The 25,020-nt window shown below is 44.4% G+C and overlaps 1 protein-coding gene across 1 annotated transcript in view; it reads right to left on the minus strand.

The window, feature by feature from the left end:
- KAT2B (lysine acetyltransferase 2B) overlaps positions 1–21,018 on the minus strand; it is a 44,843-nt gene extending 23,825 nt beyond the window's left edge. Inside the window, 8 exon segments of the mRNA XM_040591420.1 lie at positions 375–481; positions 2,508–2,699; positions 5,081–5,262; positions 7,028–7,117; positions 7,630–7,775; positions 12,341–12,467; positions 20,796–20,940; positions 20,942–21,018. Of these exon segments, the coding sequence (XP_040447354.1) occupies positions 375–481; positions 2,508–2,699; positions 5,081–5,262; positions 7,028–7,117; positions 7,630–7,775; positions 12,341–12,467; positions 20,796–20,940; positions 20,942–21,018 (1,066 nt within the window).
- Positions 21,019–25,020: the final 4,002 nt, after the last annotated feature.

Genomic DNA, 25,020 nt, shown 5'->3' on the forward strand with positions numbered 1-25,020 from the left:
CTGCTAAGGAGATGGAGGACAGGCATGGGTTTACATGCGAGGGGACCACTGTCCAGCAGGTGACCCATTTACCCACTGACCATTCTCTCTGCCCACAATGGGTGCACTCAAGTGGCTTGAGCACTCAGACGATTTGCCTCAGCCTGCTCCATTGGTACCTCCAATTAGACGGATTTCATCACCAAAATGGGATCTTTATATGAGGAAGCACCAGAGAGTCAGACACCTGACACCCTACTCGAGGCAGACCGATTTCAGTACAGGCTGCTATGTATAAAGCCGCATTTCTATGTCTCATTCCTTAGAATTCCTGACTCGCACAGGTTCATCTCTAAGTTCAGGTACTCTCTAACCCATCACTAAATGCAAATTACCTGTCTGGATTCCCAGCTGGCCAGTTCGGGAACTAGACAACATGAAATCCTGATCCCAAATGGGAGAATTCTGGCTGTACACTTCTTCTTCCAGCATCGACAGAAACCTAGGCACAAAACCAGATGAAATTTTAACTTAATAGGATCGCTCAAAACAGGTTATTTTTCAGATTAAGCATTTGCAACTTGTTTTAATTTGAAAATATTTACTGATTCAGTAGGAAAATGCTGTTGGCAATTTCCTTTAAAAAAAACAAAACACAGTAGAGTGGGTTTACCTATGAAATTTTATCTCTGATTATAAGCAGTATCTTATTTGAAAATGCAGAAACAGTTACAAACTACTTTTACAGAACAAACCTCTGCACTAGTAAGAAAGCTGAGTTGACAGATGCCAAGGTACTCATGTTATACAATGACAAATGAAAAAAATATGTCTATTTTGATCAACCAGTGTTTTGCAGATGCACTTGCTTTCTGCCTCTTACAGATTTACAAAATCCCAGTGTTAATTATTAACAACACACTTAGGAAGATATTTTCATTCCTTGAAGTGTCCTACTGTAACACTGAACTGCATGTTTGTGCTTGCCTAACAACATTTTTAATCTTACTTTGGTACACTTACAGAAACAGCATGATTTTAAACCTCTCTTGCTAGTATCAGATATGAAAGAAATTCCACAAATCAGACTATCCAGCACGCCTGCCTTCACAGGGGTAATACATCAATTCCCTCTTAGAAGCAAGATAGCTGCTTATCCTATGTTGCACAAAAGCTGTTTTCAGACCAGAAGTTGACACAGCACATTTTTACCCTCTGGAGTCATCTGTATGTATAGAAACCAGTCAGCTGAAACCAACAGGACCGTTGAGTAAGACTTTCTTGCACAGGATAAGGATTTTCAGGATCAAGTCCTACTCCTGTATTTTATATATAGGGCATTTATAGCTAAGCACAGCACTGTGTAGTGTTTGCTGCTATCTACACAGCTGATAACAGCTATAACATTTGTGACGGCTACTTGCCCACCTGTGATGGAGCAGAAGCACAAATTAAATTTCAGCCAAGGCTACCTAGCTACATCTACAGGCAGCACAGAGGCTCTGTGTTCAGACCCCGTGCAACTGTTTGCTAGGTACCTACAGACATAACCTGTGGGTGCTGCCTTTGCCCAGGAAGGAGCAGCTGGAGCAGCCGGGAGCCCTGCACTGATGCCAGGCACCGTCCGTGCTCTGAGCCGCAGCTCCTCTGCAGGGTTCACCCTGTGTAACACCAGCAGAGAGACAAATGCTTCAGACAAGCACAGCCCATAAAAGATTTAAAGATTTTTCATATTTCCCACAGATCATCAGCAAACAGTGCTTGTCTGTCTTTTTTTTTTCCCCAGCAGAATATTAAAAGGAACTTCAGTGAATAATAATGCTTTTCAAATTACTTATTGAGGCTGTAAAAAGCAGGGGAATCAGGGGGCATATGCACACCTCCTTCCCCCCCACACCTGCTCCTCGTATCAACATGGTGTTAAATCCTTTTTTTATACCTCTTTCAAGGCCAGATCATGATCCTATTCCCAGATATACACAAACATTCCTGTATCCATAACAGTCTACCCCAGAGAGAGTTTAAATTCTTCAGAGTGGTAAAGGGCACTATTAATAATAGTAGGAGGGACAAATCCTGGCTCTACCCAACTTTGGAAAGCTCTTGTTTTTCATTCCCCTGAGCACTAACCCAACCCTAGCCCCAGGCGGTGGCTTGCATACCAAAAGTGCCACCAGCTCTCTTGTAGGTTCTGTGTTGTTTGAAGGGACAGACTTTTAAAATACGGGTTAGAGAGCCAAGCCACCCTGACAAAATAAAGATATTTTTGAAGTGATACACTATTTTAACGGGAAGCAAGTAAGATGAATAAAGCTTTTTATAAAGCAAAGCCCTAGGACAAAGCAAAACAAGTGGTTGTGTATATACAATACATTAGTTCAAGCTATGTCAGAAAAGAGAGCTGTAGGATCTACTTGTTGCTGAATAAAAGGAGAAATTCTTTTAAGCTACAGGTAATTTTTCCATTTCCATGCCAAAGTGGCATACTACTAGTTAACCCTGAATGCAGGCACGTTGTGACCCCTTACTTGGGAAAATGGGTGAGGATTAGTGTTCGTTTCTCTTGAGGAAGCTTGTCTTTTTCTTGCCTGGCCTGCTCCAGCAGTTGCCGTCTCATTACAGTAAAAACAGAGCGAAGCAATGTCCTACCGAAAACCTGTGTGGTTTCATACCGAGGTAGACTGTCACAGAACTGAGGGACATTGCAATAACAAAGCCATCTGTAAAGGGAAAAAAAGCCAGATAATTATCACCATCTAACATTTGAATTAATGCAATAAACCCACTACCCACATCATTTATAACGCAGCTGAGCCTATATGACCATATAAATCAGTTCCACATCAAGTCTGGACAGAGTTAAGCAGCGTTTATATTGCTCAGTTTTTTAAAGAAATGACAGCCAAGTACTTTTAAGTCTCCATATATTCTTTTTCTCTGCGGTCTAGTTTCCACAAAGCACTCTTGTTCCAGACAATAATCATTGATCACAAAAAATTCACGTTGATGTCAGGGATTCTCACCACAGCTCATTCATTCAGCCACCCAGGTCTCCTGTGTGCAGCTCCAAAGACCCTTACTAGCCTGGGCCATTTTCCCCTCTTTAAACTTCTACATTTCCCCACATAGACACAAAAAGGGTAACACATGTAACTAGCTCCATCCCAATCTGACTGGGCTCCCATCCTGGTCTCCCACCAGCTGGCTTCTTCCCATTACACCCTGACTTGATACTCTTTCATTTAGCAGTAACTCCCTCCATAAAGAATTCCACATTAAGGAGTGCATGTGATAATGCAGCATGTTGAGTTCCTCTCCTTGGAAAAGGGATCATGGTACTGAAGAGGTAAATCAGACATACACTGACCGTGCAGGTCACAACACCTGTTAAATTTATAAACATGATTTGGGTATCTGTGTGTAAGTGAACAATCAATGGTATGTGCAGATTTAGCAGAATCAGACAACAGTTTATGTTATGAAAGCTCCAACAACAAAAATATTGTGCACTGGATGCAAACAGACTGTGCTGGATCCTGCATAGATTTTCTCATCCAGATCCAAAGTACAGCCTGTCTCAAAATGCTCTCCCAAGCTCTTGTGTCTCAATCCTTGCAAATGCAAGAGATGCAAAAGAGTTGTGAGATACAGTTGCTCGCAGAGCCCTACTCCCCCTTCTTGGCTGATAAGGCACACCTTTCAAAATACAAGGATGCATGCGAAACTGGAACAGTTTCACTCCAATCACCTGGTTTTCAAATTGAATTGGTGACTGCAAGAAGCCACGAGGTGCACCCATGGTGCACAGCAGCTTCCTCAGCATCCCAAGCAGTGCCTTGAACCCCACCAGGGAGGGGTGAAGCTCACAATGACAGATGAGATTGGATGGCGAGAGGCAGCGCTTTGGGTCAGAGGGAACCTTAGGGACTGCGGGCAGAAAGGTTTGAGAAACCACAAGTGACAAAATGATTAACAACAAAAGTCACCAACCAGAGCCAATTGCTAGCTATTGATTCCTAATAAAAGCTGACTCCAACCAACCCTGGCCGACATCTGTATCACTAACAAATGGAGGTCAAAGACCCACCAAACACGGTCTTAGGAACCCCAAGGATTATCAATAACTGTCCTTTACAACAGGTAGAGTTATCTGAGGTGACAGGTCATCTGAGAGCATCCCAGTCGGACACAGACACAGCGCAGTCTGCAGTCATCAGCCACGGTCTCAGCTCACACCAGGGTTTGCTGTTCTCCTTCATGGAACTGAGATTTGCTAGAGAAAAGGCCACCAGGAAAGTGAGCAGAAGGCGATGCTCATCCTCAGCCAGGAAAAGTGTCCCTGGCAGGTCCTGGGAACAGGCTGCTGACAAGGGACCTTAGCTAACTGCTGCCTGTGCTCACAGACGGCATGTTAACTGTTGCCTGCACTGGCAGGAACCTTAACTGCTGTCGTCGTGCTAACTGAAAAAGGCGCTGCACTATTGTTACGAGAAAAGCAAAATCAAAAAAGACACAGCTTTTTGTCCTAGCTCTTCTTCCCCCAGTCACTGATTTATTCCTTTGAATTGTGACAACATATTAAAACGTCACAACAAGAACTATCATTTTAAGGAACCTATTAATATCTATTCCCCATTTAGCTTTTTTAGCACTTACAAAATTATTTTGATTTTTAAAATCTTCCATGATTTGGTTTCAAACTGTGACGCTTTACAATGCTTATTTTCATTTATTTTTTTTTTAAGTTGAATAACAAATTACCTAAATTTTTAGTACATGAAATAAGGATCTTAGATGATGCTCAAATCTTAAGACTGAGAGCAACTTTGCAAACACAGGACTTGCAAAAGCATTGTTAGATACAGATATTTGCGACCTCTCCTTCCTGTTCTTCACTGATAAAGCACACCTCTCAAGACACAAGGACGCATGTGAAACTCTTGACATAGCATCACTAAAATCCTCAGGTCCTCACATAAACTCCACTACTGCAAAAATTCCCATGGTGGTGCACCTCTGGTGTACAGCTCCTGCTGTATCCCTGAAGCGTGTACATACCATATTGGCAAGCAAGACTTGTAACAAGCAAAAGCAGCATTACCTGGTATAATTCACTTTATACCCCGCAATATCATCATTAGGTGATCTTAGTCTTCGCTGAGAAGGTGTCTCCAGGTGCCAGTAGTTAATGCGGTTCAGAAACATTTTTGCCAGTTCCACTATCGTTTGCCTTTCCTTTGAGGGTAAGTGGCTAAATTTGTACTGCACAAAATTATTCACACCCTTAAAACAGAAGAAAATTATGTTTAATTATTTAGCCATAATTTTTGTAGGAGCGTCCTCAAACATTCCTCACTTTACATTTATTAACCCTGAACTTGCATTACATGGGAAAGAAAACAAATACCGGAGAGCATAAACTCCTGCCTCAGCTACTCATGTAGTGCCACAAGCTGCATCCCCTGTACACAGCAGCAGGTACATCCAGATGTTTGTATTCTATTCACTTCCATCAGCTGACTTCAAGGGAGAGAAGGAAAATTCTCTTTCCTTGCTTCTCAAAGTAAAACATTTTGTCAGGGAACAGAGGAAGATCCAGTAAGTTTTCTTCTATATGCTCACATATGCACAATTTTGCTGGTAACCATGCCGCATGATTTATTTCCTCTGTAAATCAAGTATCACCTATAAACCTCTCCAGCTACTTTTCAACAGTAGAGCCGGGCTTGTGGACTTCTAGTTAAGTTTGCATTGACACATCGTATTATTTCTTCAAGAAGTGCCAGTATTTCACAAGTATATCCCCTCATTGCACTTCATACACTGTCCACTTCAAAAAAAAACCACAATCAAAGATAGTTAAAATGTGTGACTAAAAGTGCTGCAACATATATATGTATTATAAATCAATTATAATAGGGCTGATCAGCAAATAATTTTGTGTGATTGAGCTGTTGAACAGCTAAAACCAGAATTTTAAATATTGATTTATTTTAAGGGAAAATTATTCCAAAATAAACTGTATAAAGAATTACCCTTTCATCTCTATGCTTCCCTTTCTTAACGAAATTGAACTGTATGAAGAACGTGACAAAAGAGTATACTGCACAAAACCTTTTTATAAAGTATATTTTAAGGACTAGGAGTGTGTGGAGATTACAAACACTTATTCTTTGTTTATATTCAAACCAAAGGAGAACTTAAGGTGAAGACTTCCCAGAAACTCAGCAATAAAGTGTTTTGATTTTCCTAAATTACCAGTGAGAGTCACAAGGAAATAATTACTACACATGACAGTCTTCACATTTAAAATATTCTTTGTAACAATAGAGCACCCATTCATCTACCGATGGCAAAACACTGAGCTCCTGTTTCAGTGAGGTATGTGAGCCTCTGCAGTGTCTCACTGGAGCTAATGGGTCTGCTTGCGTGCCAAAAGTGCATTCTCAGGAGCTTACTTAACCAAAATCTGAATTTGTCATATGTTCTTTATCCACTGAGTTAGAAAAGCCTCTGTTATTCTTTGGGTTTGGCTTTTGTTTTTGTTGTGTAACCTTTGAAAGAGAAGCCTATGATCTCACTGAATTGGATTGTAACATTTTCATTGATTTACAAGACAAGTGTCATTTTGATACCGGATTTCAAAACTTCAACAGCATTTTTTCATCACTTGAAACAAAGAAATATTAGAACTGCCACACATAAAACTAGTATTTTAAGTTAATTTCCTAAAACCACGAAAAAGTTGGTTTCATTAAAGCATAAGATGAATGATGAGGAAAGTCAAATAATGTAACTATTGTACCAACACTAAAGGAGAAGCAGCAGCAGCAGCCTCCTCCCGTCCTCTGCTTTGTCCCAAATAACACACAGAAACAATCCGCAAACTGCCTGAAGTGCCATGTTTTCAAAACCAGCGTCTATCTACATTTACAACAACAAAAACCCAAACCACCAAAACCCAGAACAAACAAACAAAATCCAAAGAACCCCACCAAATAAAAAAAAAAACCAGCACAGGAACCAAACCCACATTTTGACTGTTTACCTGTTCAATGCTAGGTTTCTCAAATGGGGGACTTTCCAAAGATCCTTCTACTATAGGTTTTCCCATCTGTAAAATGCACTTCCTCAAAAGCTGTTGAGAATATACAATTTTTTTCAAAATTAGCGTATTTGCATACATAGAGTCAATGGAAGTCACAGGTGCACAACACACTGCAGTGCTGACAAATCTCCTGGCTATATACCTGCTTGCTTCACCATCTAAATTTATAGCTACTAAACTTCACTGTGAATTCATCTTCTTTGAAATGCATGTAAGAGGCTTCTCTGAAGGAATGTAGGCAGCAAAGTTAGCATTTATGTCAACTGAGTTTCCCTGACGTGCAAGTGAAGAGGGGAAGCCCTGCAGGCTGTGCAGTTTATAGATGGGACTCACGGTCAGCTCCTCAATCATCTGGATGACTTTTGGAGTAAGATGTGGTACATCGCAAGTCCCAGAAATTCCAGCCCACAGTTAGTCACTAGAGCATCACACTCGAGAAAAAGTCTCACCAAATAAAGTCAATACATGCGTGAAAGGCACTGAAATAGGCTACGTGAGAGAGAGTGAAAAACCTGAGAAGATACTACACAAGCTCAGCTTACTTTGAACAGGTAGAAATAAACTTGCTTGGTGTCTGCATCTTCCTCTTTGTGGACACAGGTGAACAGATACTCCACATCCAATACAATCCCAAGGAGCCTATTCATTTCTTCTTCAGACACGTTCTCCAGGTGAGAAACATGAGCAGCTAAATGAAATAAAAATCCAAACCTGTACAAAGCCTACTGAGAGAACCAATACCACAAATATTCCCCAGGATAACTCAAACTGAGCCATAATGGTAAAGGCACTGATCCTGTTACAACACATCTTATCAGAGGTAATTGAAATATGTGTCACATCGGAGCAATTTGTAAAGGTCGCCCGGTGCTGGTAATTCCCACCACAGAGGAACAACAGCTGGTTGGAATCACAGCATCTGTTAACACTTAAAACAGACCACACGAGTCCTGTTTGTATTAATACATGTTGCAATATATAAATAACTACATGCATTTTTGTCCCAAGAGGTATGCTTTTGAGACAAGGTTTCTTCACTAAAGAAAACAAATCTGTAATACCTATAAATTAGCTAATCCATGTGTTGATGCAAGTAGCTTCTTATCCTGTGAAGAGTTAAATAATTTTTAAAAAAAATCAGCTCCACTAATAGGTTTTTTGTTTTAAACTGGATGTTACTGGCTAAGTTTCTTACTTCCATATTATGTAAGGTCAAGCTACGCTTTGCGCATGTTGTATTAACAAAGCTTTTGCAGATTGTACATGCTCATTTGTTCAGAAGTTTACAGAAAAGCATCTTTCATCATATCATAATTTCCAAGTGACAAACTCCCTTTTATCATCTCCGAAGGTAAATACAGTTCCACATCTGTAATTTTAAAAAACCTGAGGTTTGTCGGCATGAAGCAGGACATTCGTTTCAAGCTGGTTTGAATAAGTGGCCCGAGGAAGAGAGAATGCAATTTAAAACACAAAGTCAATTCCCAGAAAGAAGATATTTGCATTACAAAAAGCAATGATCTTCACTGACTCCAGACCATTGCATACGGCATGCATATCCTTTCCTCCGAAAGGACAAGAAAATATCCTTTAAAAGAAAAGGAGAATGATATAAGAGGTTGGGCATATTTGTTTTTCTAAGCTTTAATTATTTTTACCAATATTTACTTCTTAGATTAATAATTATGTTATCTTAGATATGCCAGTGCGATTAGGACTGTTAAGAAATTTTCAACATCAGTCTGATTCCTTAGTGGGGGAAGAAGTGAGGAGAAATAACACTTGACTTGAAAATTATCATATTTATTGGCCACTCAGCAAAGATGGTTTGTTTTGTCAAGTTGAGTCTGATACCTGCTAAAACATTTAAATTCAATAAATTCATGCAGCTTCAAGTAAAAAGGGTGCCACAGCTCAGAACATTAAAAAAGGTAACAGCAATCGTTTCCACTTAAATGAACATTTATAATACACTATCTTAAGTTCTAAACATATGCTCATAAATGAAAGGGGGATGCCCACCATGAGCTTTCTTTAAGGACAAATATTCAGCATTCTGGCCAAAATAAAACAATTTAATTTCTGTCCTTGAGCTGGATACGAAGGTTTAATATTCCCAGCTGTCTGTTCTGATCTTGTAAAATAAACGCCCTCCTAGATGAGCACTGCACTAGAAACTGATAACTTACTAAAGAAACCTTGGACTCAACTAACAAATCAATAAAACATCAGCATAAGAAGCCATTTCCACACAGTTTCCAGAACAATACTGCAAGTTACCTTGACTACTTAGCGGCCCTACTCAAACATTTTATTAAACTAGAGAATTATTACCCATACAGTGAGTCTAAAAGTAACATAAGTGTATTACCAGCATGTATTTGCCACTGGTTACCATTTACTGTAGTTACCAATATACATCAGCCCAACAAAATACCTTTCTTCAGATGTTCACAGCCCATTCCCTAATTCTTGTGGCCATTAGTAAACCTTGTATTAGCATCAAAGCTTTAGTACACTGACAACAAATACTGCCTTACTCTTTGACTAGAGTTACACAGTCCCATTCATCTGCATTGCCTCACTGGTACACCCTCCTTCAGCTGCTGTTATGCTTCCAAAAAAAAATATTTAAAAAATAAATTAAGAAAAGCAAATTAAACCCCCACAACTATAGGCTGCTACAGCATGCAGAAAATGAAAGTAAGCAGAAAGAGCAAGGCCAACGCAATAGTATGATGACCTGAAAGAAAGCAAATTAACTATTTTAGTTGTGCAACTTCAATAAGCAAGTACTTGACTGCATGAATTAAAAGCGGTGAGAAAACAGACTGAGAAATGTGTCCACAGTCTATCTCAAAATCAGCATGTACACAGAAACACTGATACAGGACAGGCAAACCAAGAAATACCCAAACACGCTACATGAAGGTGCATAGCAGGAACTGAAGACAGTGTTGGGGAAAAAAAAGGCAGACTTAGTGTGTATATAGTGTACTAACACATCAATTAACTAGTTTTAAAAGTGACTCAGGACTGAAAATCTTTACCAACATGAAAATGCACCCTGTAACACAGGAGAAACCAATAAAATATAAACCAGAAAAGAGCCTCTGACTAGATAACATCTGGTATTGAGGCTGGTGGAGAATGAATTCTCCCAGCACACAATTCAGTCTCCACTTCATAGTGTCACAGTAGTGACCCAATACATTGCCCAAATAAAAGAAACATTCATTAAAAACCCAGCACTGAGCCAAGCTTTGGGCCTGAGCCACAAACAGAATACAAGCTGTAGGTAAGCAGACAGAAATAACCCCAATATGGTAATACGCACCACCAAAAAGATTGATGTACCAAAAACTGCACTGGCTTGAAAATCGAACCATACCCCCAAAAAGAGATGTCTCCTAGACTAACGTCTAGGATTACCTTTGAAGAAAATAATAAATAAATTTAGAAAAGGCAACAAACCCCAATATCCTACGCCTTACATCACATGTGGCTGTAACCAGTACAGGAATTTCTATATATCGCTCTTTCAATAGCTCTTTGAGGAAGAAAAAATGCAGCACAGATAATCTGAAGCCTACATACCTTGTGGTTGGTCTGGTTTTAAAGGCATTCAGCAGGAACACGCTAATTTAGAGGAGATGAATAGTAAAATTATCTTGGAAAACACTGCTGACAGACATATTTTGCCAGTAGTATAAGGAAGCACACAACAACTCACTTCAGTTATTTCCAATAAAACATCATCCTCATTAGCTGCGGTCAGAAGAATAAGAAACCTTACCTTTTCTAGAAACAGCAATAAATAAAAATAAAGTTTGTTCCAAAAGGTACATTTCACTGGTACTGGTTTTACAGTACTGGTTTTCCCTGTCTCCCTAGCTAATGAGCTATTTAAGAATTTTTAATAGACTAGAAACAGCCTCGGCCTTTAGAAGAGCTCAGGTTTTGTACAAAATACATAGCATCCACAAATTCTGCTGAAGAACTGAGAACTGACTTAAAAATAAATAAATAAATAAACAAATATATAAATAAAAACTTTCTTCAAAGGCCAGGAATGAAAGGGGCGGGTAACACAAGCTACCCTAACTGCATAACCAAAAGCAGCACTGAGAAGATGCATGATGAAAAGTTGAAACTAAGTTGGCTAAAGTGACCAAACTTCCTGTGATACTATGCATTTGTTAATCTTCTCTTGCAAGCAAACTCAAGAGATTTGGGATATCAAGAAATGAAAGAAATCTGCTGAGAAGCCCAGATATAGATCAAATGTAATGACAGCATAACAAGAAAAAAGAGCAGAAACAGAAAGAAATCCCAATGGGAAAAAAAAAAAGTTTTCCACACAAAGTACAATATTATTTTTTAAAAGTAAAAAATAAATGATCCATTGTGAAGATTTTAGATTTCCTCTCTCTTATGTCACTGTCCTAAGTTTTAGCCATCCACAAACATTAAATAGCAACTGCTTCTTATGTATTATTTCTGAACTTTATTTTAGCTCAATTTTTATGCAGTATTCACTAATATATACAGAAAGTCATCAGCTTTAATTTTGGATAAGCCCATATTCTTAAAAAAAAAAAAATATAATAGGATTCACCACTCTTTTTCAAGCTATGAGGGTAACAAGCCATTATTTAACATTAGTCTGAAAAAAAGACAAGCCAAACCAAAATGCCACAACAGTATTTGACAGTGGATTTTGAGCAATTGCTTCCAAGCTACACAACCCGCCTGCACAGTTACTTAAGACAACGCTAAGATGTAGAAGCCCAGTATTATTTTCTGTGATGTGGAAGAGGCACAGTTCTTTTTGTAGGTAAGAGTACCTGCTTTGGCAATGTTCAAGAATATTTCATAATTTATTCTATAGTAAGAAAATGCAATACAGCCTACAGGAGATAATTATTCCCGTTGTAACTAAGGCAGCTTACAGGTAAAACAATGTGAGGTTAATACACGTTATGCAAAGTATTAAAATAGTTCTGGGTAGCTTAAAAGTGCTTTTGCATTTTAACAGCTTAGAGTGTCTGGGTTGTTAGAAGTACCTTAGTTCAATTTCTTCAAAACTCATTTTTAGGATATTTCTGACAGATTTTAACCAATGTTATTGACATTTATGGCCGATCGTAACCCCCTTTTCTAGGTCTTGGCATGGCATCCTGGCTTGGGTCTCGCAAGAGCGGAGATGGCTGGGTACGGGCACGTGGAGCGGAGGGAAAGGCAGGATCTTACCCAGCGTGTGGCTGCAGCTGCGGCAAGGCTCGGCAAGGCTGACCGCTGCCTGCTGCAGCTCTGCCCGCGGCGGCGTGGGAGGCGGGTTGGGGTTCTTCCAGCCATTGCATTTACAGGACTCCTCAGCCTGAAATCAAAGCAATGGGATATCGATCAACACCGTAAAACGTAGGAATGTGATGAAACTGCATTATTTCAAAAGCAATATAAAGTAGCATTATTAATGAGTTGGGGGGGTTTTGGTTCGTTTGGCTGTTTGAGGCAGGGAGGTGGAGGGGGTGTCAGGATATTTTATTGTTGTGGCTTTGGGGTTTTTTACTTTATTTCTAGAAAATAAAGTGGTAGATAAAAAACCAGATGTAAAACAGTACCCCAGAGCGATTAACACAGCTCTGGTAAGCAGACCGCGATTGGAAAAATACATACACAAACTCTGTCTAATTCCTTTACAGAAAGCCCCGCTCCAGTGAAAGAAGTATTCAAACATTTACTGGTATATCAGCACGTACAGGTCTTGCCACCGAGATCGTTTTAATGATTTAAACGCAAACAGGTTATCTATCAGGCAGCACGTTTATCACTGCCTTATCAGCTATACCAGCAACAAGAAATCAGGCAACTAAAACCAAGCCCATGACAACCCAAGCAGGGTTCACTAAATACTGAAATGAGGGAACAATGACCGCACTCCTGGAGAACGCTGCCTACAGCAAGGCTCGGCCACAAAACCGACGGATGCCCAAGACAGGGACACCACCAATGCAACCTGCTGCCTACCCTAGAAAGCTTATTTACACTCACTGAGTGCACAACACCCCGACAGAGTGCAGCTGAAAGGAGTGACCATGGAGGGAGAGGTTGTCACCTTGGTAAATGTGCCTCAACCATTCAGAAGTTCCAAGTACCCATTCTAGTTACCTAAAGAGCAGTGGTATAGGAGGGGATTTTCCTCTGCATATCCAAAAGATCTTAGTTATTTTGATGGTAAAGTACTTCTAACATCGTTCGTACTCCTATTTGAAGATCTAATTGGAAGGAAAGCATGCTATTCTACTGTTCAGAGATATCTGTGCACTGGGCCATTACAAGATACTCATGAATTTGCACTGCCAAGACCTCGGTGAGGAAAGTATGCCAACTGCTGCGTAATATTTATGACTGAAACAACCTTAGTAGGAAAAACTGTGGTGTCAATATATCCAGCACTAATGTGTCATTTTTCAGAACCGATTCTGAACACGTTTAATGCAATCTATTTCAGGAACCTATTTCATTTTCCTTTTATGTTTCCAAATCCCACCTTAACCTAAGATAGAAGCACCCAGGAGAAGCAGAAAGGACTGCAACTTGACAGCTCTTAAGACTGACAGCTTTGTAGATTGATGGTAAATTGTTCTTCCAAACTAATTTCAATATTCAGCAACCTGAGCATCCAGAAAACTGCTGCTTGCAGTTTGCTGAGCACCACATGATGGTTTTACCATCTCCAATGCTTAAGTAGCTATCCAGCTGGGCTCCTGGCCCCAGGTACCATGGCCTCTGCCTGTGCCCAGGGTGGTCTGGCAGGGACCAAGGGCTGTGAGTGGAATTTTCAGCAGCCAGAGCCACCAGGACGACTCAGAAATCCACCTGCAAGTGCCCAGCAAAACCACTTACACGTATTTCCCCTGGGAAGGGGACAATGTGCATCACCTGAACCCCCTGGCTCTCCAAACCCACTGTCTGGGTGCAGACTGCCTGCTACCCCACCTATTTATAATGTGGCATCACAGAGGTTTCAGTATGAAATGGGGGGAGATTAAAACAATATTTTTTTAAAAAGTCTCATAAAATGCAATCTGGATGGACTTTGGTAAATGTTATTTTTCTATTACGTTTTCTATGAGTAATATGATTGGTAGTGAAGTGAAGAAGGCCCAAAGTTATTTTAGAGCAGAAACCACCTCTTACAGTTTCACGAGCATTGAGCCAGTTTTACTTTTGTTTGTTATCCAGACCTACAAGACCTCTTCAAGTTTAATGGCTAGATGGTGAGATCAATGACTGAGTGATACCTGCAAAGCAAGGATTGCCCTGGTGCCAGGACTTTGGACATCTGTCAGATGATGTGAAACCCCACTTGCAATTAGCGTCTTGAGTTAGACAAAACCAATGCCAGATAAGCTATCCACATTTGCTTTGCGGGAGAGGCAACATTGCCACGAAAATTTCTGCAGTTAAGGCAAGGATAGAGAAACTACCACAGGAAAAGCTGCCAGAAAATGAGATTATTGCCAAAGAAAATTCAAGAGACAATCATAAAGAAGTTCTAAAAAAACCAAAAACATATTGATTGAATATTATTTTAGGGAAGTAAGATTTGATCCTTCTCGTGCAGCTGTCCAGACAAATGCTCGGCAGTGTAAATCACTGACATAATATCATGCTTATTATTAACTGCCTTAAATCATACTGCATTGAAACATGTCCAAAAAAATCCCCCTCAAACTAGGCACATTCTGAGATATTTTTTTTTTCTACAAGTGGAAGCAGTATTTCACAGAAGCTCACCACACAGTGTTTACTATCAAGCCTAAAAACTATAAACAGTGAGTAACTACACAAACTTTAGTGTCACACAATAATTAACAGCCAAGATGCAAACAAACAGATGTACGAATCGTGATAACAGCTCAGTTAAACTGCCAAAAATAAATATCAACCCACCCACAGACAAATGAAAACAGCATGTTCAACGGCAGATTTCTTCTGCCCTCGGTAGTATTTCCTCACCACATCTTTCTGAAGCAGCTGTTATTTTGTAGTGTTCAAATTATTCCAGAGACCTGTCTCAAACAGCTACTAGGGTGGGGGTTTTTTGTTAATCTAAGAAACACCAGAATCAGCATAAATGTTCTGTTAACCAAGGGGAAACACAACCCAAAAAGGTCCTCTTTAAAACCAAGCTTTCATTGTAAATGTTGACAGTGCAAGTATTTTGCAGTGAATACGCAATGTGCATTCCTCAGTGGCTTAAACTGCTGAGTTGTTTTAAGTCTTCTACAGCGTTTTGTTCATTCAATCCTTTCTCTGACTATCTTCAGCTTTTTTCTTTCTTTCTCTTTTTTTAAATGTCACTCATCTGCTTTTCATTAGAAAATAACGTATGACTTCACCTCTGCAAAAATTTAATTTAAGATCAAAACAGTTTCGAGGGAGGAAGGAAAAGAACCATTTGAACTAGTACATCCAGTCCTTGGAGCCCCGTTTTCTGGGACATCTGCAGAGTTTTGATAAAGCCACTGGAGAAAGATGGAGACTTCTGCCTTACTGAAGCCTGCAAAGAAATGATTGTCATTTTTGCAGGCCTGGGGATGCACCTACCTTCATTGGCGCTTTTTAATAAAATCGGATGAGTGCAATATAATAAAACACAACAATTGCATACCGTTGTCTGCCCCCTATCCCCACCCAAAAAAAAAAAAAAAAACCCACCAAAAACACACCACCAAAACAAAACAAAAGAGTGGGGAAATTATGTACATTCTGCACTGTACAATATAATTTCAATCATTTCTTTGATCCTTTCCATGTTAGGTGGAGTGTTACAATGTGGGAAATCAAACTGTCTGGTAGCTCTGGGCAGTGAAAACTGCAACTCTGGACAAACTAAAGTTACCGTTTCCTTTAAAATACTGAATATACGGATAGCAGGTCAAAAATGGAACTGAAAAAACATACAGCACATTTTAACACATGTTGTTAGCATTTTTATTTAAAAAGGAAGCACCTCAAAGTTAAAATGTTGCACATCTCTGCCCTTGTTAAGTGGGTTTCAGATGTCTAAATAAATAAGATGTCTAAATAAATAAATAAGCACCCCTTTCGGATACTGAAAGGAGCCTAGTGTGCTGGGCTTTCTTTCCAACTCAAAATCGTACAGGTTGCCCTGTTTGGTAACTGAGATGCAAAGCAGACTCAACAGATTATATATACACAACATTACAGATCCTTCTATTTCCAGCAAGTATAATCACTCCAGAAAAAATATTCTTCCTCCCAACATAAAAGCTGTGTAAAATACCCTGTAATTTTTTTCCTGCAAGCAATAATCTCAAACTGAGGCTTTTAACAAAGAAAATCACACAAACTATAACAAATACATTGATTAATTTAAAATACGTATTTTTCCTACTCATATGTCCAGTACCCAGCAACCAGACACTGCTTGGAGAGCCACTCACACGTACCAGGAAATTAGCTGAGCCATTTACCTTTAACAATAAAAATAATCCATTCAAGTGTTCAGCTCTAAGCATATGTTCTTCATTTACTGATCAATCCAAGTATTTTGTACTCTGTATTTTCCCGTTTCACTTACAGAAGAGATGTAGGCTACCACAGAAAGCTTTTACTAATAACAGGGGCCTGATTCCCACCTTTTAAAGTTAATGGTAGTTCTCCCATTTAATTTAAAGGAAGATGCTTTAATTGGGCCTGTAAGACACTGTAAAACACATTCACCCCGCTATGAAAATGATCATAAGAAAGCTTTTGATGTCTTGGATGTCTCCTGTACACTTCTGCAGAAAACAACATCAATACGTTCCCAGCTGAGCTTGAAGGAGCTGCGCTCGCACTACACAGAGCCCGGCAGTAACACGGCCACGTCTGCCTCGCGTCAGGGGAAAAAAAAATATTTCATTACAGAAACGGTGGTACATATTTACCCTATGAGCTCTTTTTTATATCTAGGAGCAGGAAAACTCCACAGAGGTCACTCTAGGATGAGAGGTGGGAAGAAGTGCCACTACCATGGGTCAGCAGCTGGTCTAGAGCCGGGGACCCCGATTTTACTTCAACCCGTGCCGCTCGCTCACCTGCCGCAGGGCCTCGGCCAACTCCTCACCATAAGCCTGCTCACTCTCTGTCCATTTTGTTTATCTAAAGCACAAAGTCTTTCTTCAAGGAGGTATCATGCCCTGCTACTTGCCAAAATGCCTCAGGTTACGTGGTTCTAATTATAAGCATCCGGGCATTACTCTAAGATACCTATAATGAGAAACAACCAATTTTACAGAAAACTTAGTGTACTAAAATAGTACATATTTCAAGTTGTTTATAAGGAAAACTCCCAGTGAGACTAGAAAGAGAGTTGTATTTTTGCACACTGTAAACCAACAAGGGAAAAAAAAGCCAAGGAGACTTGCTCCTACATCTTCATTAAATGTATTTATGTGTGTAAGTCACACAGTGCTGCTTTTATATAAAATGCTGCGAGCTCGCATGCCTAATGCTCAGTTTCACACTAGACAAAACCAAAACGATATATGCAGCCATTCATATGTGCACAGATATAGAAAGTCCCAAATACAAAATCCCTCACAGCATACAGCACTACTGCGCACTTCCAAAAGTCATGAAAACTGTGCCAACTCCTAATATATATCTTAGTATTCAGAACACACTTTCTTACACACACACACACAAACTTGGGCATTTAAGAAGGTTGGGGTTTTTTACACAGAAGATCCTGTTCTTTCCCTTCCACCCCAACCTTTTCTCACAGGGGAAAAGGCCAAGCAGAGCAGCTCAACAGCTACAACTCTCCTGTCTCAATTCTTTATCAGGAAAAAGAAACAAACCCCACACTTCCCTAGCCTGGCCAGCAGCTCCCTAAACTTCGCTCTCATTCTGTTCAGAATATGTGCACACTGAAGATGTCTTTGCCAGCAGTCTCTGTCAGAGTTTCCCGTGAAGAACAGGGACTGCTGAAGAAGGACCATGAGGTCCCTCCTGGGGACTGAGCACCCTACCCCAGAACAGCCCCTTCCACCCTTTTCTGCTCACCATTTCTGCCACCACCAGTGAGACTCACCCTCTGCACGGCCACTAACCTCTCCAGATTCTTGTATTGCTGCTCTTCATCCCTAGCAAAAACACACTCCCTGCCTCTGCTACTCCCAGCACCTCTGAGGTTAAGTTCCTAACAAATCCCGCGTGCTGAATTTTGCGATTAATTTTACATGGGAGAAGGTGATCGACACTAAGGACGCCATGACTTATTTTCTGCACTAACTTGTACAGGCCTATGTAGATCTACACAAGATTCACATATGGCCACTACGTGAATTAACACAGATGTCCCCTTCAGAGATGGCGTGAGTTTTCACCTTCTTTCACTCTTTTGCACTCATACACAGAAATGCAAAATAAATGGAAGAGAAATTGCAACCCAAAGTAAGAAAAAATTGGAGGTTACATTCTGCACTGCTACGGTTTCTGGTAAACCACTAAAGTTACAAGCCAAGCGGTGTCGTTTTGGAGCACCTGCCAGTTGTTCAGGAAGAAAAATAATACCTTCTTCCACCCTGTTCCATCCTTCCCCTTTTATCCCACAGGAGAAGTGACTTGCTTAGTTTACAAGGAGCTTCCCGTCTGCCTACTGGCTTCTGTTTCGAGACCTGAAGGAAAGCTGCCTGCCACTGAATTACTGAAGAGAAGTGAAATACCAAAGGAAGGGTTTGCATTTTAATCTGAACACAGAGCAGTGTTTAGTGCTGTGGCTGTGCCTAGATCCTGGAGGGAAAAGAGGCCCCCCCAGCGACGGGTCCCACTCCTTCCATCGCTGGAGTACCAATGGGGCACGCACCCAGGGCTCCTCACACAGGAGGGACAGCAAGGACACCCCAGCAGGGCACCGGCAGCGCGAGCTGGCGCCTCATTGTACCCCAGCACTGCAGCCCCCCTCCTCTCCCAAACGGCACGCATCTCCGATCCAGCAAAGCACCTGTGGCAGCGCACAGGTGGGGCTGGCGAGTCCCTGAGAAAGCAAAGGGTTTAGGAGGAGGTGAGGCTGCCTGCGCATCTTCACAGCACAGCTACTACCTGCGCAGGGCAAAGCACCTCAGGAGAAGGCTTCTGCCCTCACAAAAGATCACATGGACATACATCAGGGGGATTAAAAAAAAAAACAACACAAAAATACCCCACCACACACCACAGGGAAGGAAAAAAAAAAAAAGCAACTCACACACACGCTCCTAACAGCCTGTGAAAGCCTTACCCATCCCACAACCACTTCATGTATCAGCAGGTCCTGGTAACATTAAAATATGGGGGTGCAAAGGAGATTTAGCACCGGGGGAAGCTTCAAACCATGCCACCCAGCCTGCCAGCAGGGCCGCACGTTTCAAGGATGCTAGCTGCTCTTTCAGCTTACTGACACTGGTGTAACCTTGCAATGTACCACGTACGCACCAAAGCTGAAGTGGAGGTGCCTGCATATTTGGAAACAGCTAAGAAACGGAAAAACATGTGTCTTCCCTCACACGCCAGCATTGCCCCGTGGCTTCAGCGTACAGTTACAGCTCCTCACACTACCAGAGAGTACTGCAGGGCCATACTGTGATGCTTCCTCACATAGTTTGGCCTTTCCCTTAACATTTGCCCTTTTGAGGCTCCAGAGTAAGGGAACAGGGAAAATAAGAGGCACATTTCTGACAGACTGCTATTTTCAACACTGAAAGCGTTACTGGAGGATTTAGCATCAGCACCGCTTGCGTGAACACGGCAGCCCCGCCGTGCACCCAGGGTGGCCCGGCTGCGCCGCACACGCACAGACGGTGCCAGCTGTCACGGGCCCGAGGCACCGCGCCGGCTCCGGCCAGGCTCCGCCGTCTGCGGCGAACAGGCGAGTCCGGCCGCTCCCAGCAAGAAGAAAACGGCGGGCGGCGGGGCCGTGCTTGCGGAGCGAAGCGCAGGGCGGCTCTCCCGGCCGGAGGGGCGAGCCCCGGGCAGGCGCCGAAGAAGAGATCCCCGAGGTGCAGGCGCGCACCGGCCCGGCGCTACGTGACCGCTGGGGACGCAACTTTCGCGAGCCCGGAGGCCGCGCCCCTCCGCCGCCCAGCTGAAGGGGGGCAGCGGTACCAGCTGGGGGCAGCGGCTTTTGCGGCGTCAACAGCTCGGCGCTGCGAGTCCGCCCGGCAGCGCCGGACCCCGAGCGGGGAGCACTGCCCCGGGCCGTGCTGCGGCCCTCCGGGTGTCCCCGCTCCCTGCCGGCGTGTTTACGCGGTGGGCAGCTGCGGCAGCGCCGCTAACCCAGCGCTCACGGCCGGCACCGGGAGCCGCCCCGCCCGCCGCCGCCGCCGCCTCCCGCGGAAGGACGAACGGACGGACCGACGGACGCCGGGGACCGGCACCTCCGCTGCCGCCCGGCGCGGGCAGGAGGCGGGCACTGCCCCCGCGGTCCCGTCCCCGGCGCGCTTGGCGTTTATTTGTGCGACCGACGACCGGAAAGCCGCGGGGGGAGCAGGATGCACCGGCACCGCCGGAGCCGCCACTTCCGCGGGGAGCGCCGGGCTGCAGCCGGGTCACCTCCCCCGCTCGGCACGGCCCTTCCCCGCCGCCTCCCTCCCTCCCGTCAATCCCCACCCTCCGTGGGCGGGTGGGCGCCCGCGGCCGGGCGGCCAGGTACCTTGCAAGCGGAGTAGACGCCCAGCTTCTCCAGCTTCTTGGCCCGCGGCGCGGCGCGCAGTTGCGCCTTCTTCCCGGCGGTGCGCGCCGAGCCGGGCCCCCCGGGGCTCTCGGCGGCGCTGCGGGCCGGCCCCCCGGCGGCCACCCCCCCCGGCGGCCGGGGAGCCCTGCTGCGGCCCGCCGCCGCCCGCCGCCCCGGCCCCGCCGCCGCCAGGCTCCGCCATGCCCGCGGCGCGGCGGCAGCCGCCCGTCCGGCCGGCCGGCGCGGTGCGGTGCGCCCGGCCCTAGACCCTCCCCTTCGCCGCGCCGCCGCCGGCTGCTCCCCGGGGGGGCGGGAGGAGGGACCCGCCGCTCCGCGGGCGGCTCCTGCCCCGCCGGGAGGGGAGCGGCACCCGCCTCCCGCCGCTGCCGTACCGCGGGGGGCGCGCCCGCGTCCCTGCGCGGGGGTGCGCGGGGGCGGGCGGCGCTCTGCGCCCCCGCGGAAGGGGCGGCGGCGGCATCGGCTGCGTGCGGGAGGCGCCGCGGAGCCACCCCGGCCCTCCGGGAGGCGGCGGGGGACGTCGCCCGAGGAAGCGGCGACGTCGCCGGCTGCGCTCACGGGCGGCGGCGGCGGCAGCGCGGAGCGGCCACGCTCCCTCACCGCGCAGAGCCCGCAGCGGCCGCGGCCCCCCCAGCGCCGCTACCGTGTGTGTGGCCGAACCACCACGCTCCCACACTGCGCGCCCTGCGGCCGCGGCTGGAGGGTTCGTCTCTTCCCCGAGATGGTTTCTCATTCGATATAGAAACACCAGCCAGGTTTAAATACAGGGGAATTCGAAAACTCTGCTCAGCTCCTCGCGTCGTGGTCTTGGGGTTGCTGCCGCTTTTTTTTCTGTTGTTTTGTTGGTTTTTTTTCCCCTCGTCCGGGAACAAGCGTCGACGTCAGGTCAACTTAAGTCTTAAAGAGATTACCTTTTAATTGAATGCTAAATGCAATCCCGCCACAGAAACTGCTCTCTGTGCACAGAAGCAAGCGCTTCGCTTTTCAGGCGGTTATGCTCCGTTGCACGTATGTAAAACCGTGGTTGAGCAGCGAGAAACCACAAATGGCAATTCTGCAGCGGGGCACGGCGGCTTGGAGGGTTGGGATGGAGCCTGGGCGTTTGCGTGGGACCTGCGGCTCTTTGATGTGCAAGCCTGAAGCAGCAACGTTGGCTTGGAAGGGAACCCCAGCGCAGAAAGGGCTCTTGCAGGCGCAGGGCCTTGCCACCTTGCATGGGGCAAGCGAGAGGGACTCCAGACTCTTGCGAAGTTAGGAGGAGTGGTGGGGGTGGGGGTGCGTGGACGGGGACACTCTCACTGTGGTGCCCCCTCTTCCCGCACCCTCTCAGCTGCTGGGGGCATTTTCAGGCGTATGGTTATAGACGCGTTGGTGTATTCATTGAATGATGGGGAAAAAGAACGGAATGGAACGCGGGAGTATTTTCATGGGAAAGGGGGTGGCGGTTTGTCGGGTTTTAAAATCGACAGGGGGGTCATGGGCGGGGGGAGGGGTGTCCCGGGCTCCGCCGCCGGCTCGGCGGGGCTGTGGCCGCCCGGCCCCGGGAGCGGGCTCAGGGCTTCCCCGCGGCGGTGACAGCGACCCGTAAGATGGCTGCTGCCGTCCCCGCCGCTTTAAGACGGACTGTTAAGGTGGAGGAGCCGCTGCCCTCGGCGGAGGCTGCCCCAAGCTTCGCAGCAAATCAAAGCGGAGGGGGAAAAAAACCAACCCATTTTTCTCTTAAATTGAACAATTTTATTTTTTTTTTTTAGAATATTTTTTGAAGTGTCTGAATCATGTTTTAAAACAACAAATAGCCGCTGTCTGATAAAAGCCACACAAGAAGCTTTTCGCATGCATTTTTTTATGCCCGTTAAGTTTCTACTTTGCCCTGGGACTTGAAAACGAAACTGGTATTGCTTACTTTCACTTTCAGCTTTCCCACTGCTCTTCCTCGGTAGCAAATGTTACAAGCAAAGAGCGCGTCTGGAACGACATACTGGCTCCTATGGACTACTTAACGTCCATGGCTGAACGCAGACTCCTAGTTTTTTCTGGGAGTGAATGTAGCCTTCACATCCCCCAATACGTTTTTTCTTTCTTTTCTTCTTTTTTTTTTTTTTTTTTTCCAAATCACCAACTTCTTTAAACGGGAAGCTAATGATATTTAACCCAGAATTAAGTCTGCACGCCTGCATGTAAATGAATTACGAGTTTCAGTTCTGAAAACACGTTTACTGTTTTCACACAGGTGAGTAACTCCACCGACGTTTATTGAGGCCACTCAGTGTGCGCTGATGTCTGAAGCTGCACCGGTGGGTGTTCACAGCATCCCAGCCCAGGCAAACCACCTTACTCTTTCACCTTACTCTTCAAGGTCCTTAAAAACCAGGAAAGTTTTTACTTCCTTTACAGTAAAAATAAAAGATGAAAGTTGTTACGAAGCAGATACTGACTTTGGTTAAACGCCCAAATATTTGTTTACATGTCATGGTGTGCTTTTGAGGGTCTAATGGGAAAAACAGGGCTGTAATACATTCAGTAAGGCACTGGTTAGGGTCAAAGCAAAACCCACTGTTACTGCAGTTCCTTCTTGAATCCCTAACAGCATGGCTGTCTTACAATACTGTATCTCTTGTTTTTCCTTTTCACCTTGCTGCTCACTAGATAACCAGAACAGTAAGCCTACCAACCTGTGGCTACGGATACAGTTACTATAGTAACATTTATAAACACTAATTTCACGACACATGCAGAACTGCTGCCAGCTAGGAGCAGCTTAGAAAGAAATCACTTTTTAGCTGCAAACAGGTAAGTCTTCTTTTTTCCCCTCAACTTTAAGCTTGATTTAAATAATTGCTCTCATTCTAACTCTGTGCAAATACATTGTTTAAAAAAAAACAAACTTGACTTTGTCTTAAATTGCTGCAGTGACGGGTAAAATACTACGTTCACAATTTTGACAAGAATAAGGAACGAAAAGATCATTTTCTGGCTGGAAACATGGGACTATGATGGGTTGCGTTGACTTGTAGTGGTTCCAGTAAGTGTAATTGGGCCATGACAGGTTACGCTACAGTAGGAAAAACCAAAAAATTTATGCTTTGTCATATGAGTGTATGCATATCATTCTCAATTTTGTATATCCAAGATGGCTTTTTCTGTTGACTGCATTTACAAGCAAGCACACGTTAATTTTCCAGTTGTAATGCATGCATAACTCTGAGCACAAGAGAATCACTCTGGTGCTTATTTTTCATCATTAAACATGTACTATGAAAATATGAATTTAGGTTCAATGTCAAAACATTGAAAAACCCTGGCCACGTTTCTCAGTTTCTGTCCCTGGGGACATGTCAGTGGGTTTGCACAAGTCTAACTGACTCTGAACCCCGTGTTGAGGACCCGCTGGTGGGAGCAGAGCGAGCCGAGCTGCCTGCCTGCTCCGCTCACAAGCTCAGGTGAGTAGCCGGGTGACTTCAGGAAGTTTAATCAGCTGCATCAAATTAAGCAAGCCAGGAGCTGGATGAGACACGAGTGCCAGCTCGTGTGATTCTCAGGCAGCCCTGAGGAGGTGCCTGCTCGGAGCCAGTGCTCCCAGGAGATGTGCATCTCACTTTGTTGCTCTTGCCCTAATTCGCTGTGTACACCCGGCAGGCTCAAATGCAAGACCGTGTGCCTTATTCCAGCCAAGGAGGCGGTTGCGTGCCGAGTCAGAAAGGAGGAAGTTAAAATGCAGTTCGGGGTGTGCCTGACGCCTGGGTAATACCTAGCTGCCATTTAGGGCTTTTGGGCCCTATCTCGGTCACCTGGTCATTAAAGAATGACTCAACTAATAGCAGCCTAATGCCAAAAGCTGCCTCTCTGAGAGGGACCTCCAGCCCACAGCCAAGCCTGGGAGCCCACCCGTACCCCTCATCTCTGTCTCCCAGCCTGCTGGGAGCGAGTGTGCCCAACCCGACCCAGCCCTCTCCCTCTCCTTTTGCTTAAGATGGGACTTTCTTCCTGCTCTCCCACCTGTTTTTATTCTTGCCATTCAATGCAAATGTGAAAAGCGGAGCTCTTGCCCCTCCAGGGAGTTTCTCCAAGTATAAAATCCTATTGTGTCCTTTCATTAGTACATTCCTTGTGGGTGAAGTGGCCTCCCTCTTGGCCACCACGCATTCAGGACTGCTATCAATATTTTATGAATCACTGGAAATATTAA

Source organism: Falco naumanni, chromosome 4 (genome assembly GCF_017639655.2).
Source record: "Falco naumanni isolate bFalNau1 chromosome 4, bFalNau1.pat, whole genome shotgun sequence".
Lineage (NCBI taxonomy): Eukaryota > Metazoa > Chordata > Aves > Falconiformes > Falconidae > Falco > Falco naumanni.